Source organism: Egretta garzetta, unplaced genomic scaffold (genome assembly GCF_000687185.1).
Source record: "Egretta garzetta isolate BGI_Z169 unplaced genomic scaffold, ASM68718v1 scaffold713, whole genome shotgun sequence".
Taxonomy (NCBI): Eukaryota; Metazoa; Chordata; class Aves; order Pelecaniformes; family Ardeidae; genus Egretta; species Egretta garzetta.
Genome location: NW_009259104.1, coordinates 13,303 through 29,023, shown reverse-complemented (window position 1 = coordinate 29,023; position 15,721 = coordinate 13,303). Strand labels below are relative to the sequence as shown.

The 15,721-nt window shown below is 41.5% G+C and overlaps 1 protein-coding gene across 1 annotated transcript in view; it reads left to right on the top strand.

Annotated features, from left to right (window-relative positions):
- The window catches only part of PDE1C (phosphodiesterase 1C), a 249,954-nt gene that overhangs the window by 226,858 nt on the left and 7,375 nt on the right, over positions 1-15,721 (top strand). Inside the window, exons 5-9 of the mRNA XM_035890842.1 lie at positions 1,568-1,681; positions 2,518-2,700; positions 4,713-4,779; positions 9,563-9,679; positions 11,614-11,754. Coding sequence (XP_035746735.1) covers positions 1,568-1,681; positions 2,518-2,700; positions 4,713-4,779; positions 9,563-9,679; positions 11,614-11,754 — 622 coding nt within the window. The remainder of the gene's footprint in view (positions 1-1,567; positions 1,682-2,517; positions 2,701-4,712; positions 4,780-9,562; positions 9,680-11,613; positions 11,755-15,721) is intronic.

The following is a 15,721-nucleotide window of genomic DNA, read 5'->3' as shown; positions in this document are numbered from 1 at the left end:
ACAATACTTTTGTTTTTCGTCCACCAACAAGGGGATGAGTTAATCCTCCCGGAGACAGAGTGTCCACCTCTTACTCAAGATTCTTTGTAACACTAAATATGTAGCTGTGTGTCAGCAGGACCACTGTCAGTAGGACTGGCATTTATGTGACCTAGCCAGAGGAACAATCGATATTTTTTACGATTGGTATTCTCCAGAGCCTCGCTGTTTATGATGGGGAAGGGGGGGGGGGGAAGGAAACCCAGCTGGAAAGAGCTGTTTGTGCAGTGCACACAGGCAGACCGACTGCTCCTCAGCTCTGCCATGACATACATGGAGACTTGATTTCTCCTGAAAGCACTGATGCCACAGGGGCATTGTGATAGCAAGGGGATACAGATACTCGCTTCATTTTAAGAACTTCATGTACGGGTCTACTGTAGGAGGTTGGGCTCCGACTACGATAAATAAAGTGAGAGCAGGCAGCTCTATGGGGCTCTAGCTCTGAATTACCATGTGGAAAAGGTTGTTTTTCTCCATGGACTATAGAAAAAGCTGACAAAAAGTAGTCTCCTAAGTAGAAGATAAATTTTAGATGACATGAATACTCCTCTATGTTTTTGCATCTTGAACAGGACAAATTAAAATCTTATTATTTTTGGTAAACCGTTAAATGTATATTTGAATGTTTATTTAACTGCTATTTAACAAAGATCAAAATACTCATAAAAATGTTTTAACATGTCAAATCTTTATCCCATTGTCCTTTTAAAGGAATGATATTTTTCTTTTTCTAATTGTAAGCACATATATTCTTGGATTGTTTAAAATATTTACATTTTACTCCTTACTTTTACATTTTCTTCACCTCTTTCTTCCCTTTTTTGTTTTTCTAATTTTCCACAGAAAGTAAAGTGAAGGACAGGAATAGACAAAAGAAAATTGCACAAATATTGTGTCTTTGACACAGGAGACATTTTCTGCACAAATTTTTGTTTTCAGAAATTCTGTTCCCACCCCATAATAATAATAATAACCTGATTAAAAAACTTCCATGAGTTCTGTTCAATATAGATGGGACAGTCTAAGGTTGACCTCTTGATCTAATGAAATCATAGCATGTCCTAATTTTGTATAGGATTTCTGTGGTAGTATTTCTAATTATACCCTTAACCAATATATATAACCAATCATCATAAATGGCTGACACTTGTCAACAGATACTACTCTAGAATTTACATCCTTTCTTATGGCTGGAATGAAATTGCCCTCTCTTAGCTCCTGTGTTAAATTCTAAGTGATTTCTATTTTAACTTATTTCGGTATGACTAGGGGACAGTCATAACTCGCTGACTTACTTGAGCCTAAATATAATGTGGTGTTTGCCTGGCATCATTGTGACTGATCTTTGAAAAGTCATTTTTATTGATTTCTTGTATTCATCTTAAAGAACCTTGTAGACTTCCAAAAGTTTTCACCTGCCAATCATGTATGCTAGGTCTCATGCTGGATCCAGTTTTGAACTGACACTCACTCTCAAACCAATTTCTCTTTGTGCCAATAGGATTTCTGTTTTTCTTTTCTCTAGGTTGCGGTCTTTGGTAAAGCAGTTAGAGAGAGGGGAAGCTTCAGTTGTAGACCTAAAGAAGAATTTGGAATATGCTGCAACTGTTCTTGAGTCCGTATACATTGATGAAACTAGGTGAGTTAACTACAGACATCATCACGCTTCTTATATCCAGTACCAATGACACAAAATTGTAACTTACATGTCAGTTGGGAAATTTGTTTTAGCCAAAATTTATTAGTCACAGACAATATGGTTTTAATCATTAAAATATTGTAGTCTGTGTAGAATAGATCTTCAATTCTTGGTCTAAAAGCTGCTTTAGGAGGAGATCAGAAGCAGTCGTAAATTTAGTACATATTCTGTTGGAGAAATGTTGTCATAATAATTGTATCTTACTTTTTCTGAAAGTTTCTAATTTTGTACTCCTCTGTTCCTTTTGAATAGCGTTAAGTATTTTTGCTTGTATTGAGTCTTCAAAATTAAAAAAAATGGTAGATGTAGACTGGTAAGATGTTGCAGAGGAGTTCCCCACTCTGTTATATGCCATTTCCCCAGTGCTAAATGCACTTGTAGAGTCAGCTCAGATGACCAGAATGGGAAAGGAGAGGACTGTGTGATACTAACTAGGAAGTTAGACCTGACCATAAATGAGCTCTGAAGGGCAGAAAGGTCAGGAAGATTGACGGGCTGAAGATGAGAATTGAGTGGATGGTTACATAGTTGTGCTTCAGAAGGCTGATACTTCTTGTTTGTTGGCTTCATAGTGAGTTTTACAATCTGACATTTAACTATACAAGAGAATAAACAATCTGTTGAAGACTTGTACTATTGTGTTCTATTAGGGCTGACAAACAAAAGACTTTTAAAAACTGCTTTAATTAGAATATATGTGAGTTTCTTTTTTGTTAATAATGTTGCAGTGCTCTCCAAAGAAGTCTGTTTACCCATCTTTTTCGATCCCCTTCTAGGCGTTTACTGGACACAGAAGATGAGCTCAGTGACATCCAGTCTGACTCTGTGCCCTCAGAGGTCCGGGACTGGTTGGCTTCTACCTTCACGCGGCAAATGGGGATGATGCTCAAAAGGACAGAGGAAAAACCCCGGTTCAGGAGTATTGTCCATGCAGTACAAGCTGGGATATTTGTGGAAAGGTAAAGGGGCATGTAATTATTTTGTTCTAGCAGGTGCCCAGGTACTGCAAGTTGCACCTTGTATTATTGAATGAAGAATACTTCAATATGCTTCTAATGATGTTTCTACACAGATCTGGATAGCACTTCAAAAGCTGGGATTAAGTCATAGATTGCAACCTGAAACAGCACGTAGTGATCTGTTCCTAGCTTAATACAGACATAATAGCACAGTTGGGATAATTTTTACAGAAATATTCACCTTTGCATAACCTTGGATCAAGAGTGACAGCTTTTAAAATTCGATCAGCCCAGACCAAGCCCTCCCTTGCCACTGTTGCCTAGTATTTCTTATGAAAAACTACTAAGACACTAGAGAAAATCCTGTGTCATGGTATTACTGGAAAGAACTGTAGACCAAGACTGATGTGAAAACTTTGGAGCTCAGGGAGGATTTCAAAAAACCCATTGAGTCCTCTCACCCTTCTCTGTTGTGATTTACATCAGAACCTACTGCTAAAACTGATTTCACCCTCTGAACCCTTTACAACATCTAGTCATTTCAATTTGGACTCACTTCCAATCTTACCTTTTCTTATCAAGTAACCACTCTCCGCTGACATTCTTTCAAACTAGAAGGAGGGCTAGCACATGTGGAACTGTCAGCAGACTTCAGCCAGCATGAAAGACGGCAGGTCCCAGGTCTCTACAGCAAAACTCAAGTCAGGAATGGAAGAGCAGAGCGCCTTTCACTGTTCATCGGAATCACAGTGACAGCCTACCAGCCCTCTGTGCAGGAGGTCAGGCATATCAAACAGTGGACCACAAGCCACACAGACACACAGAAGCCTCCTCTGGCATGTCTATAGCCAATTATTTTTATCTGTGTACCAAAGTTACTGTGCATGTATTTATCTGTGTACCAAAGTTACTGTGCATGAGTGGCAGCAAACTGCGATAAGACTAAACCTGTCATGTCTCCTTGGAACACGTTTCTCCTAAGTTTGACAAGCTATTTGTAAATTAACCCTCACTCTCAGTTGAGAAGTAAAGGAACTGCAGAGAGCTGGCTGCAGGAGGCTGTTTTCCAGCTGATCTGAAACACTGTGGCCCAAAGGAGGAAGTGTTCAGATATGATACGGCACCAGAGGGGGGTTGTGGCTCTCCTGAGCTAAGGGAGAGGGACTTTGCCTGGCTTGTCACTTAAGAGAAGGCTATGGGGCTTCTGACTGGAGAGAGGAAGGGGTAAGAAATTCTGTAATTAGGGGAACGGGTGAATATAATTCTCCAAAGGTGGCTGACTTTTCTCAGGTCTGAGTGCAGATCATGACAAAGAAAAAGGGAAGTGAAGGAAAACTTCACACAGAATCATTTCAGGTGGGAGAAGAGAGCTTTCCATCATTTCCTTTTAGTCATACGTTACTTAAGTGCGGAAAAGGGTGACCTGTGGAAAGGCATTTTAGCCATGACAGTGTTTCTGCATTCACCAAGCCTGTTAAACACAGTGCAGCCTAAAACCAAGTTTAAAATCTGGTACATCCTTCAGTTTTTTGAACACACACACACACGGTGAACACCCAAAAGATTTATACTGATCTTAAAAAAATGCAGACAAAAGTGACAGCTGTACCAAATTCATGCAGAATTAGCTTGCATGTGGAACAGCAAGGACTAAGGGAACTGAAAGAGCAGTGTGGTCATCTTCAATGGAAAATGGGGAACATCTTGTTTATTTGAGTGTAGCCTTTCCCTCTGATGAAGACTTGATATTGACAGATTCTCTGTGATGTCCTGCCAGGTAACCAAGCTATGAGATACTGGGGACTGCATAGTCTCAAATTAGGCTATACAATAAGAATGGTATACAGAATATTGTGCAAGTTAGGAAGAAGAAGGAAGAAAAAACCCAAATTGCAATTAGGGTTTCCTGGGCTAAATAAAGTCTCCTGTAATGGTCAGTTGCTTTATGGGTTTTGTTTGATTGGTTTGTTTAATTCTATTTATGTGTTGCCTTATCTGTTTTATCTTGGTAGAATGTACAGGCGGACTTCAAATATGGTCGGTTTGAGCTACCCACCAGCTGTAATTGGAGTACTAAAGGTAATCCCAATTAAAAGGTGTTGGGGTGGGTTCTGTACAAAGCATCAAGATAACACTGCAATATTTGACTTGGTAAGAGGGTCTTAGTACTCATCCTTTTGTTCTCTCTGACATTTAGTTTAGTTCACATACATTAATCATTTACTGGCCTAAGGGAATATCCTTTAAATAAACAAAAGAATAGAGTTCAAGGCCGTGGCCATTTTCAGGATGTGAAGGTTACAGCTCTGTTCTAGATTATGATTAAACTGAGGACTTAGTAACATGCTGGGATCAATCACAGCCTCCCACAGGGAAGAAGGAAAACACAGATGGAGAGAGGTGGAGAAGGAAAAGGATCAGTTGCTGTGAGAGAAGGGAATTTCTTGCATTGCTCAGCTTCAGGTCTTCAAGGTGACAATCAGTTTAGGAATAATGACCCTTTTATGAGTTTTGAGGTTTCAGAGGAAAACTGTTTAGTAAGGATTAGCCTGAAAAAAATAAGGTTCAATTCTTGGGACAATTGCAAGGTTCTTGACTTAGGCAGGAATTATCAAGACTACAAACAACTGCCTAAGTTGGCAACCAACTGCTTACACAGCAGCTTTGCAGATTACGTGTTGCATGTGGTTCAACCATGCCATGCAATGGTGAAAAAAGGTGATACAGTGGGGCAATGCACAGGGACATTAAGTGTAAAGGTCATGAAGCAATCCTTCTGTTCTACTCCACACTGGAAAGACCTACACTGTTAGGGTACTGAATCCTTTTTGCTTTGGATAGTACAACTCATCAAAAGATGTCAAGGGATTGCAGAAGGTCCATTGAATGCAAGAAGAATGATCAAACACACCTTTCATGTACAGAATCAAAGCATCCATCCGCACCTTTTTCCAGCTGCAGATTGACACATGTTAGCTTCACTCCTGAAAATGGGATCTAAAGTCTTTATTCTAAAAGAACTACACCCTATAGCCGGCTTATGAGGGAACGTATCTACAATGGTACCTCTTCTCCTGAGTTCCTCAACAGCAACAAGACAATCCAAGACCCATCAGCTACTCTGAACCTTACAGAATCCCTCTCCTCTTTCTATGTTTTTACATGATTAAGGGTCATAAAGAGAACTGATTATGCTAGAGTAAGTTAAAACACATCAATAACATCAAAGGCGTTGACTAATTTTGCTCAGGGTGAAATAATGCCTGCTTGGCCACTGTGCACTCTAGGATGTATTTTTTTTCCAAAACTATTTTGAGAACATGTCTGTGCATGGATGGCCTTGGGGTTGGTAGTGGGTATGGCTGAAATGGGAGTTACTTGTTTTGAAGAAGTCTTCAGTCTTTGAAATAATATTTCATCTTAAATTTCTCAGTCCTATCTCCTTAATGGAAAATGGTACATTTTGTTGCTTGCTTCAGTCCAGTAAAACCAAGTAAAAAAACCTTACAACTACCCAACTGCTTGGTGTGCTCTCGAAAATGAGCTGATGGTTTAAACATGCCAAAGGGTGTAGGAGCATACCACACACTGCCATGCTGTCACGGCAATATTTCCTGGGCTAGCGGATATACAGGTAATGAACACAGAACCTGTAGTCACTTACAGTGTCTTCAGTGTAGACTTCCGATTGTCTGTGGCTACAGAAATGTCAAGCCTTACAGTAATGTTGAGCAGAATAGCATCTATCCCTGAATCTGCCCGTGGGCTTATAAAACAAATCAAGTCTCTGAGGTTAAGGACAGACAGAAAGGCAGAAAACTGAGCTATTAGGAAGAACTGGTGTTTCACTTCATCTCTAGGCTCCTCCAAGCAGTGGAGCAATGGCCAAGTAATAAGGACTGAGAAGTGGCACCCTTGGATCTATTTGCAGTTACACCACAGTGGGTATATGTGGCATTAGAGCAGCTTATGACAGGCTACATGGCCAGTGACCTGGAGACATGTAGCACAAAAAGTTTCCCATCCTTCACTTCTTCTGCTCTCCTTTCTCCTCCATGACAAGACTTCTATGAAGTTCTGCCTCCCTTTAGATCTCTCCCCAGTACAGGGTTCTCTTCTTTGTTAAATTTTTTTTTAAGGTCATAAAATCCACTAATTTTCAAAGCTTAACTGGCGTTGCTGCAAGCCTCTAAGCCATCTGTGACACTTTCATGCTTCTGTTAAGAGGATTTTCCCCCCTAGTTATTCAGGGTAAAATGCTGCTGTCATTATTGTCAATAGCAAAACTTCCGTTGACTTGACAAGAGGAAGGATTTCTCCCTCAGTAAAATCTAAATAGCTCTAATGTGAAACTTATTGTCTATGTGGTTAACCATTATTTTGTGCAAAAGAACAATTCTGATGTACTATTCTGCAATTTCACAATTTGGTAAATTATATCTGCTGCAATAGCACATTAACTACAGGAAAAATATATAGAGGAACAAACCCCTTTTATTTCTGCAAGGTAAGATTGCCTTACAGTGAATTAAATTTCAGCATAGTTGAGACATTATGTTCAGTGCCATAGGACCCAAAAGTATATTATTATATACATGCAAGTGTTAAATTAGTCTGCTCCATTGACTGAGATAAGTGATTACAAAATAAAACCACTTAAAAAACATGAAAATATTTAAAATTGACTGAGTGGGTGCTTTGGGCATTATTTTTCTTGCCCGTTTTCTAAGTTTGTTCAAGGGCTTCAAAACATGTTTTCTTGGTGGAACTTTTTCCTCTCTTAGTTGTTTTTCCTCTTCAATGCCTACTGAAAGTGTTGCAAAGTTGCAATTTATGATTGCTTTTCTGTGACTTGGGCCACAAATCATCTCTGGAGAAGCTTGACCCTGCCTTCAATGTGCAGGCTCCACACAGCTTGTAAAATCAACTGCTTGGCAAGCAAGTTATTTACTGGGATAGATGAAAGCAGAGCTGAATCTTCGGTGTCCTTGATAGTCACTCACTAATTAGCCAATCCATGGATTGTACTTCCACAAGAGGCCTAGTCATTTCTCTGTAATCAACATTATGCAAGTAGCAAGGTTCTGAAGATCAGCCATGCCAGAGGGAGCTGGTACCAAAATAAGCTGGTCTCACTCAGAACATGTCCTGTAGCTATGCTAATGTATGGGTGACCAACCACAGGGCGGTTAAGGTCACTGTCCTTTGCATTTGACTTGAAGTCAGGTCCTTACCTGGAGCATGACCATGACAACAAACTACAAAGGTGGACTGGGTTTTAAGAGCTCAGTAGATAATTGTAATTTAGAATTTTTAGTATTGCTAAAAAAGATGGCAGATTTTTAGATGTACTCTAATCCTTAACAGGACTCAACATTATGTCTAGTCAACACCCATTTCTTGCACTGAGAGCAGATGTGCACATGTGTGTGTGAAATGTAGTCATCTTTCTTTCTTAGTGGAAGTGCCACAAGGAAATGTGAGGTAACCTGCAACAGAGTTTGAAAGTGGAGGGAAACTTCAATGTACAGATGTCAATCTGTAATATGTGGTTTATGGAGAGTCCTTTGGATAAATCCCTATGGGAAGTACATCAAAGCTCTCAGCAGGCAAGACAGCTTGAGAGCTGGTCCCATGCCAGATGCAGCTGCATGGTTGATCTATATATCATTCTTCTAGCTATAACTCCTTCTGCATCTTTCTTCTTTGTTGCTAGGAGGAGGAGAGAAAGGTTCATAGGGTTTCAGGAACATCCAATTCTGAGATCAAGGAGCTTTATCTTGCTAGATAATGAGTGCTGTCAGCTCCCACGGCCTTCCTAAGAGTTGATATTTGAACTTAACCTTCTGCAAGGTTTATACCTTATACTTTAGCTTTATGAGCTGGGAAGTGAACTTTCCCTCCTCAGTCTCTTGACTGACCACCCTGCAGCATCAGTATATCATTTACAGCTGACTTGAACTTTCCCAACTGGAATTAGATATTTAGTCTTCTGTTACAAAGGTTGGGTTTTATATCATTCTTAGCACTTAATGTAACATTACTATGATTTTCTCCTGCTCTGTAGTTTCCTGAAAGCCCCAATGGACACACTTATCTTCACAAAAAAAATAAGGAAAATTAGGGTCATGATGTCTTTGGGCAATTTAAGCTGCAATAATCACTCTTCAGGATTAATATTAAAATCAGAAGGAACTAAGTTGCTCTTTGGGTCTAGCAAGGTAGTTCCTCTAGTTAGTTATTATTTTGGTTGATTGAGCAGTAAGCGGTAAAAATATGACCACAGGTGCCTGTATTTTTTTTACTGTGAAAAACGTATCACCTTATTCTGTTTTAAGCATGAAAGGAGCATTGGAGTGCTTTGCTCACAATACAGAGTCATAAGAACTCTATAGGGACAGCAAAATCCAGAGGCTTTAATATCATTGAAAAGTGTATCTTCATTATTCCTGTTTCCTTCAAAGTAAGTGTTATTTTTCATAGACATAGCACGTGGGTAGGGGACAGAGAAGGGTAAAATCAGCCACAGTAGGGCCATCCCAATGTTTCAGGTACTAAAGCAAAGCAGGATTCTTATCTTTTTGGATTCAGCCTTTGCTGATTAAATTCTGGTGTGGAGAATTGCCATGTTTAGAATAAACAAACATGTTTGTAATGGAAGCTTCTTAAACACAAGTCATACAATACTGTTCAGTAAATTAGACTCTGTGTTGGTTAAATGGAATTGAAGAAGTTAAAAAGAAAGCTATATACTCTACATTGCCACTCTAATTCTCCATTTGTAGATGTAAGACAATAAAAATTGAACTATCATTGTAAAAGGAGTGACCGTATTAACTGTCTTTTCTACCCACTCTTGCAGAATGTAGACAAGTGGTCCTTTGATGTATTTGCACTAAACGATGCCAGTGGGGATCATGCACTGAAATTCATTTTCTATGAACTTCTCACACGCTATGATCTGATCAACCGTTTCAAGGTCAGTAGTTAGAAGATGGGTCTCTTCTTCCATCTCTGGTTTTGTTGAACTTCCTTCTCATCCTGCTTTGTTCCATTCAAAATGCACTTCTAGTGCTATTTGAAGGCTTCATGGACACTGCACTTTCCCCAGTAAGCAAGACCAAATATTTAAGTAGTACTTTTAATTGTGATGGGACACCATGAAGTAGGCGGGGTTCCAAACAGGCTTCCCCATGAAATCCATGGGAAATATTATATTTGATCCTGTGGGAACAATGGTTTCATTCTGAGATTTATAGGACTCTCAAGCGTGCAGGCAAAAGAGGAGAGCGTGAGTTCAAATTCAAATTAATCAAAAGGAACGTGGCCAGCAGGTCGAGGGAGGTGATACTCCCCTCTACTTTGCTCTAGTGAGGCCCCACCTGGAGGATTGCGTCTGGCTCTGGAGCCCTCAACACAGGAAGGACATGGACCTGTTGGGGCAGGTCCAGAGGATGGCCACAAAAATGATCTGAGGGCTGGAGCACCTCTCCTAAGAGGACAGGCTGAGAGAGTTGGGGTTGCTCAGCCTGGAGAAGAGAAGGCTGCAGGAAGACCTTATTGCCGCCTTTCAGTACTTAGAGGGAGGTTATAAGAAAGATGCGGACAAATTATTTAGTAGGCCCTGTTGCAATAGGACAAGGGGTAATGGTTTTAAACTGAAAGAGGGTAGATTTAGACTAGATATAAGGAAGATTTTATTTACAGTGATAGTGGTAAAATACTGGAGCAGGTTGCCCAGAGAGGTGGTAGATGCCACATCCCTGGAAACGTTCAAGGTCAAGTTGGAGGGGGCTCTGAGCAACCTGATCTAGTTGAAGATCATTGCAGGGGTGTTGGACTAGATGACCTTTCAAGGTCCCTTCCAACCCAAAATAGTCTGATTCTGTAATTGTTACAGAGGTTTGCAGATACCAATGCTACGTATCTTTTCCTCCAGCTTTGAAGAGGCTTTAATTTGGATGGCAGAAACACTGCTTTCAGATCTTGACCATTCTCCCCACCCAAATATTCTGCTGTCCCTTCCGCTATTGACACTTTCACCCCCTGGGGCTCCTCACTCACTTTGACTGGAAAGGGTTTACAGCTCTCTGGCTCCTGTATTTCTTCAGGAACTGCCCATGCCTGATGAGAAATGCTTGAAGAAGGTAACTGGTCAGAACTGCATCCTTCCCTGATATGTACCCAAGAAGACAACAACAGTGCTAACTATGGAAATATGAGTGTTTAGGGTATTTGCCGTTTGAGTGGATGAAACTGGAGAACCCATGTTGCCAGTTGCATATGTTGCAGCTGACACCACTTGCATAGTCTCCTCTCTAGAAATCTCCAGAATTGCATTTTCTTGAGTGTGTGCAGTTCTGCTCTTTGGAGGTCAGAAAAACATGGCAAACCCATAGGATAGGCAGGCTGGATTTCGCTGTGAAATGCCAGAGGTCTGATAAATGATACTCCTCTTAGTACAGTATCTCAGACTTGCTATATGATGTGTTTAATCAGAAAATCTTGACTGCGAATAGTAAAGCAGAGATATATTCCAGTGGGTTGTGAGGGGAACAGATAGACACTTGTGGCCTAATTAGAAATATTTCTCCAGGGTCACTCAATCAAGTGCTCGCTCTGTTACTTTTCATGCTGCATGTGTCTTCCAGATGGCATTTTGTAGTATACTTACTTGTGTGTGTTTATGTGTGGGAATGATTCATCCATAATGTAATTAGGGATGAGAAAGCCAGTTTGAGGAAGTAAGCTGGATTCACTTTCTCTCCTGAGTGCCTGTTTCAGATGTTTTAGCGTGCTATTTATTTGTGAAGTACAAACTGCTCTTTGGGACCTCTTATCAAAATGCTCCCCTCCAAATGCTAGCCATTAAGAGTGATTAATTTGTTTGTAATTCTGTGCTGATTTCCTCAGATCCCCATTTCTGCCCTGGTGTCCTTTGTGGAAGCTCTGGAGGTTGGCTACAGTAAACACAAAAATCCTTATCACAACCTAATGCACGCTGCAGATGTGACACAGACAGTCCATTACCTCCTTTTCAAGACAGGCGTAGTGGTAAGTACAGGAGTTGGCATCCTGAACACATAATCAGATTACAACAGTTTTGGCTTATTAAAGAGATTATGATTATCCACAGTAGAACCCGTTTGCACTGTAGACGAAGTTCATTTGATATGGCTATACTAATGAAAGTAGAGATTTAGGATTATTTAGAACCAGCAGGTAGGTGAAGGTATGGATAACACTTTTAACAGTAATCTAAAAGAGGATGAATGAGAAACCCAAGCCCAGTTTTTCACTCTGCCACAGATCCTGGGTGGCTCGGCCAACTCATTTTTGTTGGAATTCATCTCACCTAATGTGAAGAAGCAAATTGTCTAAGCTTTCTTCTTACTTAAGGGAGCAAGGCAATACCTCCAAAGGAGAATTCATTCCACTTATCTGAAGATGACAGGAGCCATTTGGAGCCTCAGAGGATTAAGAAAATAAACGGCAAAGTGAACAGATGCTTTCCAAGATACTGTTATAGATGTCTTTTCTGGCACTGTATTTCATTGTTAATAATTTCCATGCACTTTATTGAAACAGAGTATGTTTAGTGCAAGCCCTTTACCGTCAAGTACAGGATTAAAAAGGCATCTGGAAAATGTTTAGCTCCTTAACTCTGTATTGGACTACAGCTTTGGGAAGTAACCTTTAATGCAATACTGACTTTGTCAGTAAAGCTGCTTGGGGTTTTGTCCCTCAAATAATTCTGAGCCCTCCTTGTCAATCTGTGTTACTCGTTCTGAGATTCCGGTGAGAAACCTTGAATTTTTTTTGACTGAAGACAACTTTGGTCAGAGCCTTTTGTACATAATAGCATGTGCATGGTTGCATAATCACACCCTTTTCTTGTCAAAGTTTGTTTCTATGCATTCAGGATGGACACATGCATATTCTGAGTGTTACACCTTTAGTAAGAATCGGCCATTGAAAATATTGCCTTGAATGTAGTGTTTTTCTTATTCCTATTCCATGAGAATAAAGTACTGAGACTTCAACTGGACAAAATGAGCAAAAGATCTCACTTCCAGAGATCTTACTGTTGGTTCCTAGTATAGGGATTAAGTGATCTAAAATGGCCTTTCTCCTGTCCTTTTCCTATGAGTGCAAGGGGATGTATGCCTCTCACTAGGATATAGCTCTAATGTGGACACTGATATGGAGAGAAGGCACATCCCACAAAATATCCAACAAAATGGTGTAATGTTCTCTGAGGCAAGAAAGGTAAAACCATGAAGTAATTATTCTAAAGAATAATTACTAAAGAGAAAGTGAAGATATTTGCCAGATGGATCAATGCAAGGCTTGGAAGTAATTACATGCAAAGTCAGCCAGAGTCTATCTTGGTAATCAGAAGTAAAGATTCTGTAAAGCTGTGCTTGCTCATGGGACTGTGCCAGATACCATGTTTACACCTGAATCATCTGCAGGACATTGGTTAGAAGACAAAAAATCAAAGCCATGACAGTGGCCACAAGATGACTTATTATTCAGCATATAACAGTAATAAACCAGGGACTTCTCTTCAGGTTTCCCTCTTCTCCAATTGCTTTTTCCCGACCGTGTTCCCTGACAACCTGCTCTCTCTACCTAATTGTTCCTTTCCCTAATTCTGCAGGGGTTATCAAAAGGCAACTTACCTTGGAATTTATGTTCAAATTTGGTAACTGCTAACTTTTTCTCAGTGATAGATTATAGGTGTGAGAATGTGATGTCTCCCTGGATCCTGGCCTCTGGCCTTAGGGAAATGTGTATTGTACCATGAGAGAAAATATCTGGAAGCGTAATGAGAAATATTAAAATCCCTAATTAGTCAGCCAAGTTACATAGCCAGGTGTAGAAAAAAGACTTTGAGCACACAAGGGATCTTCAGTTGAGGAGCTCTGCAAGAAAATCCATTCCCAAGCCCTAGCAGAGCCATAATATTCTCAGTAGTCACCAATTTCCTGTGAATTCTATTTTTGTTGCCACATGAATGAGAAACTCAAGCCCAGTTTTTCACTCTGCCACAGATCCTGGGTGGCTCGGCCAACTCATTTTTGTTGGAATTCATCTCACCTAATGTGAAGAAGCAAATTGTCTAAGCTTTCTTCTTACTTAAGGGAGCAAGGCAATACCTCCAAAGGAGAATTCATTCCACTTATCTGAAGATGACAGGAGCCATTTGGAGCCTCAGAGGGAGATGTTGCTCTGGATGAGCCTCTGGAGATGCTGATCTCCATCCAGTCTCTACAGCAAAACCAGCTGAACAGGCTTACATAGAAACCTAGAGACAGCTGAAGTCTGGCAGTAGTGACAGGAATGGATAGAAGGCTTAAACAAAAATACTTAGCACGCACTATGTTCCCACAGTGGTTGTCAAGACAAACAGTAGAAATATCTTTGAAGATGCACTAGATGAATTGAAGGCAGACAGATTCCAGGGTGGTGATCAGCCATTGCAGTTTGGATTTAGCTGGCAGCTCAGAAAGTTGATGGTCCACTCAGTGGGAAGAATAAATGGTAGGGAAGGCTCAACATTTACAGGATATGTATGTACCTCATTCTCATCCTCTTCTTACCCCTGGTTACTGCCACAGACGGAAAAGGGAACAAAATGACTTTTAGACTGTTCCCGTGTGGCAGCTCTTTTCCACCTATTGTTCGCTTCACCTTTTCCCAGCATCTAATTTGCCCTTGGCCCTTGCAGTGGCAGAACCACAGAGGCAAAGTTATCAGTAAAAGGAAGGTTCACCTATTCGACATTTTCCACTGTTCTCTCTTGTTACACCATGGCCATGCACTGATTGCTCTCTTTGTGGCTGTTACTTGAATATATGCAATTCTATTAGATTGTGCTTCATTTCACAGAGTCCGTTCACTAACAACTGTGTAGAAGCAGCCAAAGTAAGCACTTCCAGGTTCAGGGAGCATTTGTAATGCAGAGCACATGCTGCACCCAGATCAGCAGAGGTTCTGCAGCCTCTGCCTTCCTGAACACTCCCTTATCGTTCCAGGCTCCATAACTGGGAACTGTCCAGTCCGAGCCAGCCCTGAGCCTTTTCTTCTACCGGCTGCACAGCAGCAGTTCCCTCAGCCACCCCTCGTGTGCCTTGTGCCCTGGCCCTTCACCATCTGGAAGGCGCTGGGCTGGGCCCTCAGTGCCTAGGTCAGTGTCTTTGCTGTCCTAGGGAGACCAGGACAGGACACAGGAGTCTGTATGCAGCCTCAAAAGTGCCAAATGAGAGAGGAGGATGTTTTTTTGTTTTTTGAATTGTTTTTTCTTGGTTTTTTATTGTCTTTTATTGATTTTATAACTGGGTTTTATTGGCTTTTGCATGCAAAAAATGTCGGTTACCAAGCCGTCAATGTCTGGTGTCAGGCAAGGGTTCTGCTTCTGCAAAGGAAGAGCTGTCTCTCCATCTTGAATGTTTCCTTCTTTGATGATCTGTTGCTGTTGTTAGGGCAGTGCCAGGGCGGGTCTGTCTGAGGCGAGAGCTAGCTGAGGCCAGCTACCCCCCACTGGCTTTGTCATCCTCAGACAGAAAAAATGCCACCTCCAGGCCCCAGTGAGCTTGGTGGTGCTGCAGGGGAGTCCAACAGGCTCCGGCGGTCTCCGATCCGATGTGGTCCAGAGTTGGCTGATGGTCTCTGATGGTCTCATCTGTCTCCAGTGATGTCCAGTGGTCTCTGGTGGTCTCCAGAAGCATCTGACAGGCTCCAAGGGACTTCTCCTGGTGCTGAAGCACTGCCAGCCAGAAGATGGCAGCCCTTCTCCTCACCTCTTCCCCAGGGCTGAGGGCAGAGGAGATGCCCCCCTTCCTGAGGGGTGGGGGGTGGGAAAGCAAGGCTCATCTGTGGGTTGGTGTGTCTGGGACAGTGGCCCATGAGGCCCTGCAGGCCCCATTGCGGGGGCCATTTTGCTTGCCAGAGAGAAAGGCTGCCCCTCAGGCCCTGGGCCTGCCCTTCGGCTGCCCTGGTGGTGCCGGGGGCTCTG